Source organism: Eriocheir sinensis, chromosome 5 (assembly GCF_024679095.1).
Source record: "Eriocheir sinensis breed Jianghai 21 chromosome 5, ASM2467909v1, whole genome shotgun sequence".
NCBI lineage: Eukaryota > Metazoa > Arthropoda > Malacostraca > Decapoda > Varunidae > Eriocheir > Eriocheir sinensis.
Window position 1 is genome coordinate 3,828,083 of NC_066513.1, and position 17,097 is coordinate 3,845,179.

The 17,097-nt window shown below is 42.1% G+C and overlaps 2 protein-coding genes across 14 annotated transcripts in view; one reads left to right on the top strand and one right to left on the bottom strand.

The window, feature by feature from the left end:
* LOC126983599 (bestrophin-2-like) overlaps positions 1 to 17,097 on the bottom strand; it is a 184,831-nt gene that overhangs the window by 33,604 nt on the left and 134,130 nt on the right. The window contains exons 1-3 of one of the 13 annotated variants that reach the window (XM_050836431.1): positions 11,688 to 11,772; positions 8,614 to 8,863; positions 1,838 to 1,994 (exon numbers count right to left, since the gene is read on the bottom strand). The exons of 1 other annotated variant lie outside the window; for it this stretch is intronic. In XM_050836431.1, coding sequence (XP_050692388.1) covers positions 1,838 to 1,908 — 71 coding nt within the window. In that variant the 5' untranslated portion in view covers positions 1,909 to 1,994; positions 8,614 to 8,863; positions 11,688 to 11,772. 11 more of the 13 variants (XR_007736013.1, XR_007736028.1, XR_007736035.1 and 8 more) reach the window with 11 other exon arrangements.
* Positions 16,260 to 17,097, top strand: part of LOC126983628 (sulfotransferase 1C4-like) — a 43,581-nt gene continuing 42,743 nt past the window's right edge. The window contains exon 1 of the mRNA XM_050836493.1: positions 16,260 to 16,998. The gene's annotated coding sequence lies outside the window, so the exon portion shown is untranslated. The remainder of the gene's footprint in view (positions 16,999 to 17,097) is intronic.

The window sequence follows — 17,097 nt, forward strand, 5'->3', positions numbered from 1 at the left end:
CGCCAACACGCCACGAGCGGACAAGGCAAGGCAAAGAGGCTCATAGTGCAGTTTTCTACTCTACTGAACAGCTCCAACGCCGTACAAACACTAGTTTACAAGGCACAGTAACTCCCAGTACGCAGAGGGGGGCAGACAAAGCACAGGGCTCCCCAAAAGCGGGCAGGGCACACACTAGCGGGCAGCGCACGACTCTTCTGTATAGCAGCACGGCTCTCTCTCCCTGCCCCACGGCTCCGCCGGCCGCTCCCGGCCGGGCTGCCGCGATGCACCCCACGCCGCAGGACATCACGAGCCCTCCGCGCCCCAAACTAGCACCCCCACACAAAGACAACACAAATAGACATGCAAATATACCCCCTGGCGTAACAATATATATATATATATATATATATATATATATATATATATATATATATATATATATATATATATATATATATATATATATTACAACAAAGGAGACGGCTCAAGGGCAACAAAAAGTGTAGAAAAAAAGCCCTCTACTCGCCGCTCCCACGACACAAAAGTTAAGACTGGCCAAAAGAGAGTTCAATTTCGGGTGGAGAGGTGTGTTGATACACTCTTCTTGAAGAAGGTCAAGTCAATGGCAGGAGAAAATGCAGACGAAGGAAGGCTGTTCCAAAGTTTACCAGTGTAAGGGATGAAAGAGTGAAGATGCTGGTTAACTGTTGCATAAAGGGTTTGGGCTGTGTAGAGATGAGCTAGAGTAAAAAGTCGAGTGCATCGGGGCCGCGGGAGGGGGGGAGGCATGCAGTAAGCAAGTTCAGAAGAGCAGTCAGCATATATATATATATATATATATATATATATATATATATATATATATATATATATATATATATATATATATATATATATATATATATATATATATATATATATATATATATATATATATATATATATATATATATATATATATATATATATATATATATATATATATATATATATATATATATATATATATATATATATATATATATATATATATATATATATATATATATATATATATATATATATATATATATATATATATATATATATATATATATATATATACGTGTGAGTGTGTGTGTGTGTGTGTGTGTGTGTGTGTGTGTAACGAGGTAGACTCGCAATCGCCAGCAACTACCCTCCCGACAGAAGCAAGCTCATGATAGTTGATCTCTGGGTACTGCCGGGACCTCCACGCACCCACACCCCGTCCCTCTTGCTCAAGGGGGGACAGTAACCACTCCTTATCGATGGAAAAATCCCTGCTTGAGCGGGGATCAAACCTCTGATTGCCAGGCCGGAAAGCCTGGCAGGGCAGATCTATTAAACATTGAGCTACGGAGTGGCCTGTGTGTGTGTGTGTGTGTGTGTGTGAGAGAGAGAGAGAGAGAGAGAGAGAGAGAGAGAGAGAGAGAGAGAGAGAGAGAGAGAGAGAGAGAGAGAGCGTGTGTGTGTGTGTGCTGTGTGTGTGTGTGTACTGTAGATAGATATAGATGGATGTAGATGGTTTGATAGATAGAAGTGAGTAACTTGCAGTTTGTCTCTGAATAGACGAACACTGATTACAAATATTTGGACACCATTTAAAAGCTGTAGAATAATTTCAAATTAACTTTGACTACTTCAAGAATAATTAGTTGTTGCCGTAACTAATAAGAGTCAACAATCTATGCACGTACAACTAGAAACTACACACACAATACCAATCGTCTATTCTGCCTGTATAAACAACAGCACACGCTATTTCTAAGCTTCAAACACTACGCCGCCAAGGCCTAGCCGTTGCTGTGCAGTGCAATGCAATGATTCCTACCTGAACAGAAGTCGAATAAAGGATCCAAACCCGTTGAGATTTGCGAGGTTTTTGGTGTAGGAGACAACCATGATTGTTACTGCTCCCCTCTCCTGGGAGCTTTGCTGATAAGGCCCGCTGCACGTAACTGTCTCACAGACTTAATGCATCCAAATTCCTTTAAATCACAGAGTTTCTTCTCTTATAATGCTGAAAATCATTTACGATATGCATAGTGTTTAGTTTCTTGAAAAGTTTTCTAATATTGTGAATATATCTCATTTATATATATATATATATATATATATATATATATATATATATATATATATATATATATATATATATATATATATATATATATATATATATATATATATATATATATATATATATATATATATATATATATATATATATATATATATATATATATATATATATATATATATATATATATATATATATATATATATATATATATATATATATATATATATATATATATATATATATATATCTATATATATATATATATGTTTGTGTGTGTGTGTGTGTGTGTGTGTGTGTAAGCAGTACGTCTGCTTACACCTATACAAATAAACTAACTATGGCTTCCATTTATGAAATGTGAAATAGTGAAACCACTATATATTACATTTCCTCATAGTGTACGTTCACTGATGGACAACACCGTCACGCCGAGGTCTGGAGATACACGGTTTGAGCGTCGAGCTGAGCCGAAAGTCAAGCACACCCGCAGCAGGCAGGCGTGTTTGTGTCAGATCGTTTGGTCATCAGCCGCTCACATCGAGCTCAGCCGTTGTAGACTGAGTTCACTGCACAAGGAACACTGTACAGTGCTTTTTTTTTTCGTTTAGCCCATAGCACCGGCTTGGTTTCATAATGGGGCCTGTTGTTCGGTCCCAGTTCCTTAGCGGCGCAGGCAAGTATTTTACAGTGGCCCCATTTTTGGTTGGCTCACGCTCTCCTCCGGAGCTCCACTTGATCCTCTTTAGAGAGTCTCACTAGAGTCCAGGTTAATAAGCGGTCTTCAGGACAGCATGTGGGTTGCCTTCGGATAAATGGCGTACAAACAAAGAAGAAAATGTTAAAATTTGAGACGCATCAAGAACCATCACTTGTCGGCAATCTAACTCAAGAATATTACAGAATTTGAACATTGAACCAGTGACTTATCCCCCTGCGGTAATCTTCAAGATTTCTGTGGCGCTTAGTTGTTTAGAAAATGTCACTTCTCCCAGTATATGGTGTTATGCTCACATAAATGTGTTTTCTGTCTTTTTATCTATCTATGTCCTATCTCTATAATAATTCATATATTTAATAATTTATTATTTATGTTATTTTACATCGATTAACTTACATGTCTATTAATTTGTTCATCATATAATTATTTAGTATCATTGATGAATAAAATAAAATAAAATCACCCTTCTGCTGCTGCTTGCCGTCGCCCCGAGTAGATGTGATGGATCTGTCAGTGAGAATCGCTGGGAGGACGGACTGAGGGCGAGGACTGCTAGACTCAGCAGCAGCAGGGATCCTGAGCAGCAGTTCAAGAAGATTCAACAGAATGGCTGTTATATAATCGATAAATGCGTGATAAGACAAAATCCTGAATCGTCGAAGACCACCGAGCTAATTTTCGTGGAAGTTTCTTAGACTAAAACGATTCTACTTTGAAAGAATAATCGTTCTTATTGTTTCGTAGCCATACATAGCGAAGGCTTTCTTATTAGTGACTGAAGAAGTACTGCCCGGCCTCAGCTGCGTTGCGGACGTGGCTGCCATACGTGTGGGCATAAGTGATCCTACTGGTCCTATGCGTTAGAGGTGCACGATGCCTATAGTCCTCATGCGTCGGCGGGGAGAAGAAAATTATGATTTTACTAATTTTGATGAGCTCAAACCGATCCAAAAAACAATTTAATTGTAACGCACATGATTTATACCAAAAGGTTTGTGATTTATACGTACTTGTGGCTACACACCTCCCTGATGTAGTGGTTAGCACGCCTAGCTGCGAGTCCGGGTTTGATCCCGGGTTGGGGTAGTTGGTGCTCACCTCACCCAGCTGTTCATCCTTCCTTTCGAACTGGTCGACATATGGGTACCTGGGGAAACCTGGGGAAGGTAAACTGTGCTAACTCGGAAGTTGCACTGGCCCTGTGTCCCGGGTTCTCACCCACCACAAGCTCAAACACCAATGGTACGGAGATGAACACCGCAGCCACGCGCAGCTAATAGCCCTTATGCTCTCAACTTCATATTATGCCCTTGTGGATTTTTTTATGTTTTTCTATATACGTTTCGGCCTATGGCGCTGGTAGGCTTTCTTGGCGGGGCCTGATGGTCGGCCCCAACCCGTTATGGCGCAGGCAAGTGTTTATAGAGGCGCCATCTTCCTTCGCTCATCTTGCCCCCCAGAGCTCATCTTTGAGCATTTCTTTAGAGAGAGAATTTAGAGTCCGGGTTGATAGGTAGTCTTCAGGATGGCATATAGGGAGTTTTAGGCCACTCGACGGTAACTGAAAAATCCCAGCTGTGCAGGCGGGCATGACTCGAACCCTCGTCCTCCTGGACGCAGCGCCAGCACGCTAACCACTCAGCCGCCGCCTCCCCTATATATATAACATCAAGAATTAACTTCTTTATCTAACAGAGAGGTACGTCAGAAGTTTCGCTGAGGATGTAGAGAGTTGTCTAAATGCAAACGACCTCAGACTTGCCGTTCGAGCTCTGAAGAAGCTCCGCTCCAAATCCACATTCCAGATGAGCACTTTCCGAACTGCCGATGGGCAGAGTTTCAGGTGCGGATGAGTACCGGGCTTATTGGGCCGAGTACTTTAGGCAGCTGTACATCACAGAGCTTCAAAGTGGGCAGCTCCCTCTGGCTGGGTTGAAGGTGGCGGCTGCTGACCCACCAATAGACCACCCTCAACCCTCGAACCTCTCTTGCGAAGATGAGAGAGCCTGTGAGGAAACTAAAGAGTGGAAATGCACCTGGGATCCGTATATCAGCGCAAAGGTGCTGAGAACTGGGGGTCTGGTCTGGTCGGGGCAGGAGAGCACCCTTGCCCCACCAAACACACCCATCCCTTTTCCTGGGGGTCACCAGGGTGGTGCAGATGAGGTACAAGTCATAAGAAGCGATTGTTACTGGGCTGGGCTGGCGACAGACCTAGCCACTGAGTAAGTACCGATGAGGAGCCTTGAGACAAGTGGTGGGTTGATCAGCGGAAGAGGAATGACAGAGATGCAACAAGTAGTCTGGATTATGTCAATGCCAGCATGTGCGGGGATAAACCAAGTGGCGCAGGAATTGACAAGACTCACCTTTGAAACTAGTGAACAACACAGAGAAATGTGCAGTGCTGGGCAATTTACGGATGTCAAAGACATATTTGTGCTTCTTGAGTCACTCAAGGAATGGAACCCCTGTGAATCTAACCCCACCTAATATCATTGTCCATGAAGTTATCTAATCTATTTTTGAATGTGACAATTGTATTGGGACTCACTACATGACTGCTCAGCCTGTTCCACTCATCTACCACTCTGTTAGTCAACCAGTTTTTTGCCTATGTCCCTGTTGAACCTGAATTTATCCAGTTTAAACTCATTACTACATGTCCTACCCGGTTCTCTTACCAACAGAACCTTATGAATATCCCCCTTATTAAAGCCCTTCATCCGTTTATAAATGGATGAAAGGCTTTAATAAGGGAGATATTAATAAGGTTCTGATGATAAGAGAGCCGGGTAGGACACGTAGTAATGGGTTTAAACTGGACAGGTTCAACAGGGACAGGCAAAAACTGGTTTACTAAGAGAGTGGTAGATGAGTGGAACAGGCTGAGCAGTCATGTGGTGAGTGCAAATACAATTGTCACATTAAAAAAATAGATTAGATAAATTCATGGACAGTGATATTAGGTGGGGTTAGATTCACAGGATCTTAGGTTCACAGGAGCTGCCTTGTACAGGCCTACCGGCCTCTTGCAGACTCCTACGTTCTTATGTTCTTATGCAGCATTGCTGGATGGTGAATGTTGATCGATCAAAACAGGTTGGAAGGGAAATACTGAATGCAATGAAGGGAGAACCTGTGCAAGACTACACATTTCGTTGGAAGGATGAGGCCCTAACTCTGGCACGCCAACAATCTATGACCTTTTTTTTTTACAGTGAAGGAAACAGCTCAAGGAAAAAAAAAAGAAAACAATAATAAAAAAAAAAGCCCGCAAATCGCTGCTCCTTTAAAAGAGTCAAGAGGAATAGCCGAAAGAGAGGTCAATTTAGGGAGGAAAGGTGTCCTGATACGCTCCTCTTGAAAGAGTTCAAGTCGTAGGCAGGAGGAAATACAGATTAAGGAAGATTGTTCCAGAGTTTACCAGAGTGAGGGATGGGAGTGAAGATGCTGGTTAACTCTTGTATAAGGGAAATGGGCAGTATAGGGATGAACTTGAGTAGAAAGTCGGGTGCAGCGGGGCCGCGGGAGGGGGGGAGGCATGCACTTAGCAAGCTCAGAAGAGCAGTCAGCATGAAAATATCAATAGAAGATAGAAAGAAGTTTAACATGTCGGCGGAACTTAAGAGGTAGAAGATTGTCAGTATGAGGAGAGGAGTTGATGAGACGAAGAGAAATTGAGATTTTGAAGCATTGAAAGATACCAGGTTCCTTCTGCCCCAATCAGAAATGATAGCAATGTCTGGGGTTGTAATTCCTGTCGAGACGGTCTTCTGTTGAAAGAAGTTGAATAATGTAGAGTCATCGGCGTACGAGTGGAGAGGACAGTTCGTTTTGGAAAGATCATTGATGAATAACAAGAAGAGAGTGGGAGATAGGACAGAACCCTGCGGAACACCACTGTTGATAGGTTTAGGGGAAGAACAGTGACCGTCTACCACAGCAGAGATAGATCGGCCGGAAAGGAAACTGGAGATAAAGGTACAGAGAGAAGAAAACGCCGCGTGACCCCCGGCTGCTCTTCTAAAGACTATCAATGTTTGCGATTGACAAACGTGAAGATCCGAAGCCTGTGTTTGCGTATGAACTATGCAGTTATCCTTCAGTTAACCAGCATATTTATTCCTTCATCCCTTTCGCTGGTAAATTCTGGAGCAACCTTGCTTCGTCTGTATATCCTCCTGCCTACGACTTGAACTCTATCAAGAAGGGAGCATCAGGGAGCATGCAAAATTGACCTCACTTCTTAGCGGGATTATTTTGCCCTTCAGCTACTTCCGTCACTGTAATAATAAAATTCATGCTACCCTGCCACCCTATAAAAGTACGCTTAATCAGGATTGAAGATTCACAATACTTGCGTAATTTTGGGGAGAAACTTTTTAACCTTAACGATACATACAAGAACATTAATGATGCACAATCCAAGGAAGAGCTATCTGAGGGGTGAAGCATACACACACACACACACACACACATACACACACACTCAATCACTTGCTCTCTCTCTCTCTCTCTCTCTCTCTCTCTCTCTCTCTCTCTCTCTCTCTCTCTCTCTCTCTCTCGGACACACATCAAGTGCGACAAAAGACCGGCGGAGTTAGAAAGCGTATAGCGGATTTCATGTTTGCCTTCACAACTTTTTGACTGCATTTTAATATATTTTCAGAGTCAGTGTTTCCGCGAGTCAATTCCTGCCACCAATGAGCGCTGCTAGGTATCTATTGTGTCAAGGAGTGGATGATGTTTTCCACTTGCAATTTTTGTCAAGTCATTATTTTGTTAACTTTACAAATACCCGTGAAGGGGCAAGTGGTGCAGGGTCATATTCTTAATCATCTCGGCGCCCCAGTACACAATAGTAATAATAATAATAATAATAATAATAATAATAATAATATTTATTAGATATCATCAGCCATTAGGTTGAAACTTTACAAATCATAACTCTTCCAGCTAATTCTAAAACAAACAAAAGGAGTTCGGGGCTGGTGAGGGAGGGTGATGGGGCCACTCGAGGCTTACGCCTCTCAATAACACTAAAGCTATTGGTAACCTCTGCCAATCCTGCCAACTCCATCTCATTCCTTCCAGTTCTTACTTCAGCTATTTCAGCTTCTTAAACATATTTTTCTTTCGTCAGTTTACTTCCTCCGCTCTTAGCTGCCTCTCCTCCACCTGCTGCCTCCATCATGAGGTGGTTTCCCATTTGCCTTCTTTACATCTCCTTTGACTCATTCATCAGCTGCGATAATTTGTTTTGCGGGTTCCCTGTTTGTGGCTCCGACAAAACACGCATAATTGTGCGAGAATCAATCTGTTTAACAATGAATAGTGTCTGCTTATCTGAAGAAAACATAAACACTTTTATCCGTGACGGTGCACTTCATTATAGTCTACCTCTGACGTGCTCACACAGTTTCAGCTTTCGCCGGGATCGTCATTTCATGAAAAAAATCTATAGATAAAGCTATTCTTTTTATTTGAATATCTATACTAATCTATCTGAATGAGACTATTTCTTTTCATTTGCCATTTTATTCACAGGATAAAAAGAAGAAAAACACGCTTGAAGCCCGCAAGCCTCCGTTAAGGTTGAGAACGAAGATTTTACGAAAAATGGGAAGATAATTATTGCATAATCCTGCCAACAGACAGAGCAGAAAAAAAAACATACAAGCAAACAGACAAAAAACAATAAAAACTGAAGGAGTGAATGATGGCCGCCATCACTGAGTCTGTCAGTTCTTAGTGCCATGACATCGAAGGGGACAGCCGTGATGGCGGGGGAAGCTCAACCCACCTGAACAAAATGCGAAGGAAGGAGCCGAAACGATAGTCTGACACGAGGTGGGCATAACGGACCGTCATCCTCTTGGCAACGGGCGGCGGTGACAAGGAAGCGCTGAGCGAGGCCCTCACTCTCTACGGCAGCTCACATTTTTCCTCTGCACTGACTTTTCAACATGGGAAACGTCTCTTGCGTTCACTGTACACCCTCGCACGGGCCATGGGGCAACATATTCACTTCATAACATTCCTTAAATCTTACCCTGCAATGGATTCTACAGTCATCTTTATGTATCCGTGTAGATAATTAAAACAACAATCGTAAGCACTCTGCTGCATGAACGAAGACACACTATGGGCTGCAGCTACTCTTAGTGATAACATGCGGCTCTCTTACTACTACTACTACTACTACTACTACTACTACTACTACTACTACTACCACTACTACTACTTTTTTTTAACGGGCCTCCATCAATTAGAGTTGCGTTGTGAGCGGTATATTCTCTCATATCCTTTCACAAAGCAATTCATTGGCCCCACCCCGCCAATGACTGTGGCCGACAACCATCTTTATTTAATATTACAAACTTTACTAAACATTTTATTTTTAAGCTAACAGAGCTTGTGGTTGATACGACTATCAACCACCGTCGCCTCAAAGTCCAGGTCAGCAATGCGGGTGGTTTTGGGTGCAGGTGACCTGGTTCCACTACTACTACTACTACTACTACTACTACTACTACTACTACTACTACTACTACTACTACTACTACTACTACTACTACTACTACTACTACTACTACTACTACTACTACTACTACTACTACTACTTCTGCTACTACTACTACTACTAATAATAATAATAATACTGCTTTTACGACTACTACTGATGTATACTGCTGCTACTACTACCACTACTAGTACTACTACTACATCACCAACACCAACACCAACAACAACATCAACATCATCAATTACTTCACCACCACCACCACCACCACAACCCGCTTTACCAACGAAAACGCCAACTAAAATGATGGTAACAACAGTTATCATGTTTGTTTGTTTCAAATGTGCTACTCTGTTCCTTCCGTCTGCAGGGCAACAGGTGATGGGAGGGTCACACTAATTAGTCACGCCATTAACCCCTTCCCCCCTTCCCCCCCCCCGTCCCCCCCCCCCCACCTCTCCAACGTGGAAGTGCTCTGTCTATCAGTTTCCGCCTTCCTCTTGCAGGCCAGCCAACCAAAGCCGACTGATGCCAAGACCGGGATATTTTTAAAGTGTGCAGGGGCCCAAAGGTGACTCAGTGTGTGTGTGTGTGTGTGTGTGTGTGTGTTGTAATATCGGCTTTGACATCGACATGAGCCTCCTGAATATCGTTAACCATTTATTAACATGACAGATTACTGTTGATTTTCAAGTGACTCCTTCACATATGTAACCTGATCTTGCCCTTTACACACCAGTCTGGTGGCGCTGGCTTGCCTGACTCGACGCAGTCTTCCATATGCCAACCATTTGGTATTATATAATGTCATATGATATTTGTGTAATTGTGTCACTCTTTAGTATCAACGGCACATATGCAGCCACATTGGCAACGGAATGCTGTCGCGGCCAGTCCAACGAACTTGATTTTCACCGTTCGTTTGCAATGGCCCACCCTCAGTTTTTCTCTTTTTTTATCTATCCTCTTTTTCTTTGACACTGAAACGAAGCTCAACGAAACCGCAATGAATCATTCATGTATTTGGGCGGCACTGTGTTCCTTGAGTTAATTTTGGGCCATCCTGCCCAGTACCAGAGCTGCCTTTACACCAGATTATATATATATATATATATATATATATATATATATATATATATATATATATATATATATATATATATATATATATATATATATATATATCTGGCCCGTTATTTTGGCAGATTTTTTAGGGTGGCTAGAGAACAGGAGGGGGGGGGAAGCAAAGCCAGCATGCTCAGGTGGGGTAATTTTTTTTTTTAAGTACTTTTAGGGCATTTTGAGGCCGATATAGAAAACAGTTGGGGGCTATAGCCCCCTACCCCCTTCAGAAATTAAGGTCCTGTATATTTTTATATAATTATATGGTATGTTCACAAATGGCAGCTGAGAGAAAACTACAATACAGCTGTCAAAAATGCCATATACTGCAAACATGTATCAGTATGATGTGTACTTTTCCTGTGTATTGTATGTACTCTTCTGTGTCTCTTCTGCCGCTGGCTGTGTCCGGACAGCGCCGGGTCTGCCTGAAATTCTACGGAATCACAAAACCTCAACACAAAAGGCTGCGCCTGCAACCTGTAGTGAGCATTACACTTACTGCCGGTCCAAGCTGCTGGTAATGTATTCGAGTACAAATAATATGATTGTGTTATGAGGTACCGATTTTCAGCTTGGCAAATTAAGTTCATATTAGATTTTGGTGTTTAACATTTTGTTAGCATATATTCTTTTACGTTTGTCTTCTTTATTTTTCAATCCGTTAGTGAGAATAAAACCCACTTTCGCAGACGAAAAATATACTGTTGCACCGTGCAGCATAGTGCAACAGTATATTTTTTATCAAACAATTTCGGTGGGCACTCACTATCTTCAGTAGTGCGTGCCTCTTACCAGTGAAGGTGGCGGCCGTGTCCACCGAAACTGTTTCGTAAAAAAATATACATGTTTCGTTTGCACGTGTGGGTTTCATGCTCATCAAGAGGATCACGTCCATGTGAAAATCCCAGTCCGTCCGTTGGTGTTTATCGAAGAGTTTCCCTAAATTTCGCCTCCCTTTTTGCTCCTTAGTTTAAACATGTTCTTAGAGCTTTTTTACATTTTCTTCTATTTCATTTCACGTTTACTTGTACCAAATAGTTCACGTCTTTTCACATGCAAATGATAACTTCCGACTGGTAGCCTCTGCCTCAATGTACTGTCACTTTCCCAAAGGGGCGTGTTTCTCATTCACACCATATATCAGGCTACATTTTCCACTGTGGTCATGCAGTGAAGCGCGGGCCACAGGGCTTCCTCTCGCACTCCACACACACGGGCACACCGGACACCTCGGAGGTGTGGCGGGTACGTATTGGACGGCGTCTAGCTCCTGACTGCTCGCCAATGTAGTCACCCACGAAGACACTAAATATAAGTGCTGTTTAAAAGCCTCCTATCCGTGTGCGCGCGCGCGCGAGTGTGTGTGTGTGTGTGTGTGTGTGTGTGTGTGTGTGTGTGTGTGTGTGTGTGTGTGTGTGTACCTTTATTTTTTCAAAGCTTAAGTCATTCTCGAATTTCATCACACGATGCCCCGTAATTCCTTGATTTCACGCAGTAGCTATTGTTTTGAGCCACACGATTACATTTGGTGCAGCGTTTCAGCCATTACAATATCAAAGTTGGATAACGGAGTTTACTTGAATCTTAATGATCTCTCTTTGTAGGGTTTCATATTCTATCGTCTTAAAAACATATTCCCACAAGTCAAATAATGATTTATACCCATTTGTCTTTGACACTTAGGCAATTGTATCGCAGAATCACGCCACCTCTTTTCCTTCTTTCCTTCTTGTGTTGCCAGATTTAGTGTTTGTAGTCTTCACTTTAATTCTTGGGCTCCGCTGCACTCGACTTTCTAATCTAGTTCATTCTTATGCTATCCAAATTATTAATGCAATATGTAACCAGTATCTGCAATATTTTGTCCGATTTCCTGGTAAACTCTGGAACAGCCTTCCTTCGTTTGTCATTTCTCCTGCCTAGGACGTGGACGTCTTCAGAAAGGGAGTATGCAAGACACCTTTCCATACATTTATAAATTTTCTATTTGGATTTTCTTCTATCTTTTGCTAGTGGGGAGCAGTGTTGTTGCGGTCTTTTTTTTTTTATTTGTATCCTTGAGCTGCCTCCTGTATTGAGAAAAAAAAAAAGAAATAGAATCCGTCTTGTAGCTGCCCATTGTATTTTTTTCATATTTTCTATGTTTCTTTAGATGTGGATTCCATACAACAGCTGCACGTGCTAGTCACTTCTTTTCAACGATGTAATAATTTTTCGTACCATCTGAATGCATACACAGCTACTCGTGTCAGCTTAAAGTGATTGCATACTCCGTTATCTCCCATGAACATGACCTGGTGTCTGCTTATTTTTTTTTTTCACAGCAAAGGGGACAGTTCAAGGGCGTAAAAAAAAGGAAAACAATATTATAGAAAAAAGCCCGCTATTTCCTGCTCCTGAATAGAGTACAGAGGAGTGGCCAAAAAGAGAGGCCAATTTCGGGAGGAGAGGTGTCCTGGTACCCTCCTCTTGAAAGAGTTCAAGTCGTAGGGCAGGAGGAAATGCAGATGAAGGAAAATTGTTCCAGAGTTTATCAGCGTAAGGGATGAAAGAGTGAAGATGTTGGTTATCTCTTGCATATGGGGTTTGGACAGTATAGGGATGAGCATGAGTAGAAAGTCGTGTGCAGCGGGGCCGCGGGAGGGGGGGGGGGAGGCATGCAGTTAGCAAGTTCAGAAGAGCAGTCAGCGTGAAAATATCGATAGAAGATAGAAAGAGAGGCAACATGGCGGCGGAATTTAGGAGGTAGAAGAGTATCAGTAGGAGGAGGAGAGCTGATGAGACGAAGAGCCTTAGACTCCACTCTGTCCAGAAGAGCTGTGTGAGTGGAGCCCCCCCACACGTGAGATGCATACTCCATATGAGGGCGGACAAGGCACCTGGATATGGATAGCAACTGTGCGGGGGAAAAGAACTGGCGGAGACGATACAGAACGCCCAACCTCGAGGAAGCTGATTTAGTGAGAGAGGATGTGTAAAGTTTCCAGTTAAGATTTTGAGTTAAGGATAGACCGAGGATATTTAATGTTGAAGAGGGTGACAGCTGAGTGTTGTTGAAGAATAGGGGATAGATGTTTGGAAGATTGTGTCGAGTTGATAGGTGAAGAAATTGAGTTTTTGAGGCACTGAACGACACAAGGTTCCTTCTATCCCAATCGGAAATGATAGCAAGGTCTGAGGTTAAGCGTTCTGCAGCCTCCAGTCTGGAGTCATGTACTTCCTGTTGGGATGGTCTTCTATTGAAAGAAGTTGAATAATGCAGAGTGGAGTCGTCGGCGTATGAGAGGACAAGACAGTTTGTTATGGAAAGAAGATCATTGATGAATAACAGGAAGAGAGTGGGTGATAGGACAGAGCCCTGTGGAACATCACTGTTGATAGGTTTAGGGGAAGAACAGTGACCGTCTACCACCGCAGAGATAGAACGGCCGGAGAGGAAACTGGAGATAAAGGAATAGAGAGAAGGATAGATTCCGAAAGAGGGCAGTTTAGAAAGTAAAGACTTGTGCCAGACTCTATCGAGGGCTTTCGATATGTCTAGCGCAACAGAGAAAGTTTCACCGAAACGGCTAAGAGAGGATGACCAAGAGTCAGTTAAGAGAGCAAGAAGATCGCCAGTAGAACGCCCCTTGAGGAACCCATACTGGCGATCAGATAGAATGCTAGAAGTGGAAAGGTGCTTTTGAATCTTCCGGTTAAGGATTGATTCAAAAGCTTTAGATAGACAGGAAAGTAAAGCTATAGGGCGGTAGTTTGAGGGATTGGAACGGTCACCTTCTTAGGCAGAGGCTGTACGAAGGCGTACTTCCCGCAGGAAGGAAAGGTAGATGTTGAGAGGCAGAGACAAAAGAGTTTGACCAGGCAGGGTGTCAGCACGGAAGCACAGTTTTTAAGGAAAATAGGAGGCACTCCATCAGGTCCATAAGCCTTCTGAGAGTTGAGGCCAGAGAGGGCATAGAAAACATCATTATGATGAATCTTAATAACAGGCATAAAGAAGTCAGAGGGGGGATGAGTAGGAGGAATATGCCCAGAATCGTCCAGGGTGGAATTCTTACAGAAAGTTTGAGCGAAGAGTTCAGCCTTAGAGATAGATGAGACGGTAGTGCCGCCGTCAAGGTTAAGGAGAGGAGGGAAAGAGGAAGAAGTGAAATTGGAGGAGATATTTTTGGCTAGATGCCAGAAGTCTCTCTAAGAATTAGAGAAAGCAAAGTGTTGACATTTTCTATGGATGAAGGAGTTTTTGGTAAGTCGGAGAATAGATTTGGCACGATTCCGGGCGGATATGTACAGATCATGGTTAGTGGGAGTTCGAAGGTTCTGGTACCTTTTGTGAGCTGCCTCTCTATCTTTGATAGCACGAGAGTACGTGGAATGTATGCCTCCATTCCAGAGACAATCACCTCTGTGATGGGCTGAGCACACACAGAGGGATCTCTCTCCTGGAAGCAGTAATCATTCCACGGGAAATCGGAAAAGTACATCCTCAGGTCGTCCCATCGAGCTGAAGCAAAATGCCAGAAGCATCGCCTCTTCGGTGGGTTCAGAGGATGTACAGGAGCGATAGGACAGGATACAGAAATAAAGTTGTGATCGGAGGAGCCCAACGGAGAGAACATTTTCACAGAGTAAGTAGAAGGGTTAGAGGTAAGGAATAGGTCTAGTATGTTGAGTCTGTCTCCAATACGGTCGGGAATACGTGTTGGGTGCTGAACCAACTGCTCTAGGTCGTTGAGGAGAGCAAAGTTATAGGCTTGTTCACCAGGCTGGTCAGTGAAAGAGGATGAAAGCCAAAGCTGGTGGTGAACATTGAAATCTCCCAAGATGAAGATTTCAGCAAAGTGAGAGTGGGTCAAGATGTGCTCCACTTTAAAGTTCAAATAGTCAAAGAATTTTACATAGTTAGTAGAGTTAGGTGAGAGATAAACAGCACAGATGTATTTAGTAATAGAATGACAATGAAGTCTTAGCCAGATGATGGAAAATTCAGAAGAGTCAAGGTCGTGGGCACGAGAGCAAGTGATGTCGTTGCGCACGTAGACGCAACATCCAGCTTTGGATTGAAATTTAGGATAGAGATAGTAGGAGCGAACAGAGTAGATATTGCTGTCAGTAGCCTCAGAAACCTGTGTTTCGGTGAGGAAGAGAAGGTGAGGTTTAGAGGAGGAGAGATGGTGTTCCACAGAATGAAAATTAGAACGAAGACCGCGAATGTTGCAGAAATTGAGAAGAAAGAGGTTCGAGGAGTTATCAAGACACCTCTCAAGTCGGCAGCCAGATGGGGAGTCCTCCCTGGGGGAATTTGTGGCCCCCCGCCCCCCAGGCGGGGACTCCGAGGCTTGGTTGTTGAACGCCATTTTGAATTTTGAATTTTGGGAAAAGGTGTGTGTGTTGTGTGAATGTAGTGTGGTGTGGATATATATATATATATATATATATATATATATATATATATATATATATATATATATATATATATATATTATTTATGTATCTATCTATCTATCGATATATATATATATATATATATATATATATATATATATATATATATATATATATATATATATATATATATATATATATATATATATATATATATATATATATATATATATATATATATATATATATATATATATATATATATATATGCATATGTATCTCATGTATCATATAAATACATTAGATCCATATCTATCTGTATCTTTATCTATTTATTTATCTGTGTATCTCTATCCGTCTATCTATCTGTCTATCTATAGTATCGGCCACCTTTGAAAATATACTTTTTTGAGCACCATTAAAATGAAAACTCAGTAGGCTACAAATGAAAACAACAACTCGAGGAGCGGCAGGTCGGCGCTACGTTTTTTTTAGTTTTTATGTATCCACGTTACTTTTGTTTATCCATTTACACCTCTGTGTAATTTCATTCTCGGCGATGGGTCCGGAACACTTGCACACGGCGACGCACCCGCCCGATGTAATGAAACTGAAATATTATTAGGTATGAGGGAGCTCTCATGTATTACCTGACAGTGATTTACACTGAGAGGATTCATGAATATTACCATACTTCTGTTGTGATATTTATGTGGAAAATATACGGAAATATATACACATGATTAATACCAAGAAGAGAGAGGACCCTCCTGAAAATTATCCTTTAGACCCCAAAATATAAGAAAATAATTTATTCGTACGGTTAATACACATAAAAGAAGACCCTCTAGATACTCAACCCTTAGACCAAGAAAATATACGGAAATAATTTATACATGCGATTAAAACACCGACCCTCTCTAATCCGAAGGTTGTTCTAGCCAATGCTAATTTACGCGCCATTAATAAATCACAAAAATAAAGTGTTGCGGTAAAGGTAGCTGAGGAGTTTGGTAAGAGCCTGTACACCACCCCTCCGCTGACCGCTGGCCGCCGCTCATGCCGTCAGTCGTCGTGCAGGCGAGGGTTTGTGTGGACATCTTCGCCCCTCTGTTACACGTCACACGTTAAGGTGTGAGCTCTTCTTCTACAAAGGTAAGCTGAGTTTGTTAAGGCTGCAGTGCTAAAGCTTTTGCCGCCCATCCTTCTGTGAAATTCATTAATATAAAACATTATCATAAAAAAAAAACTTTG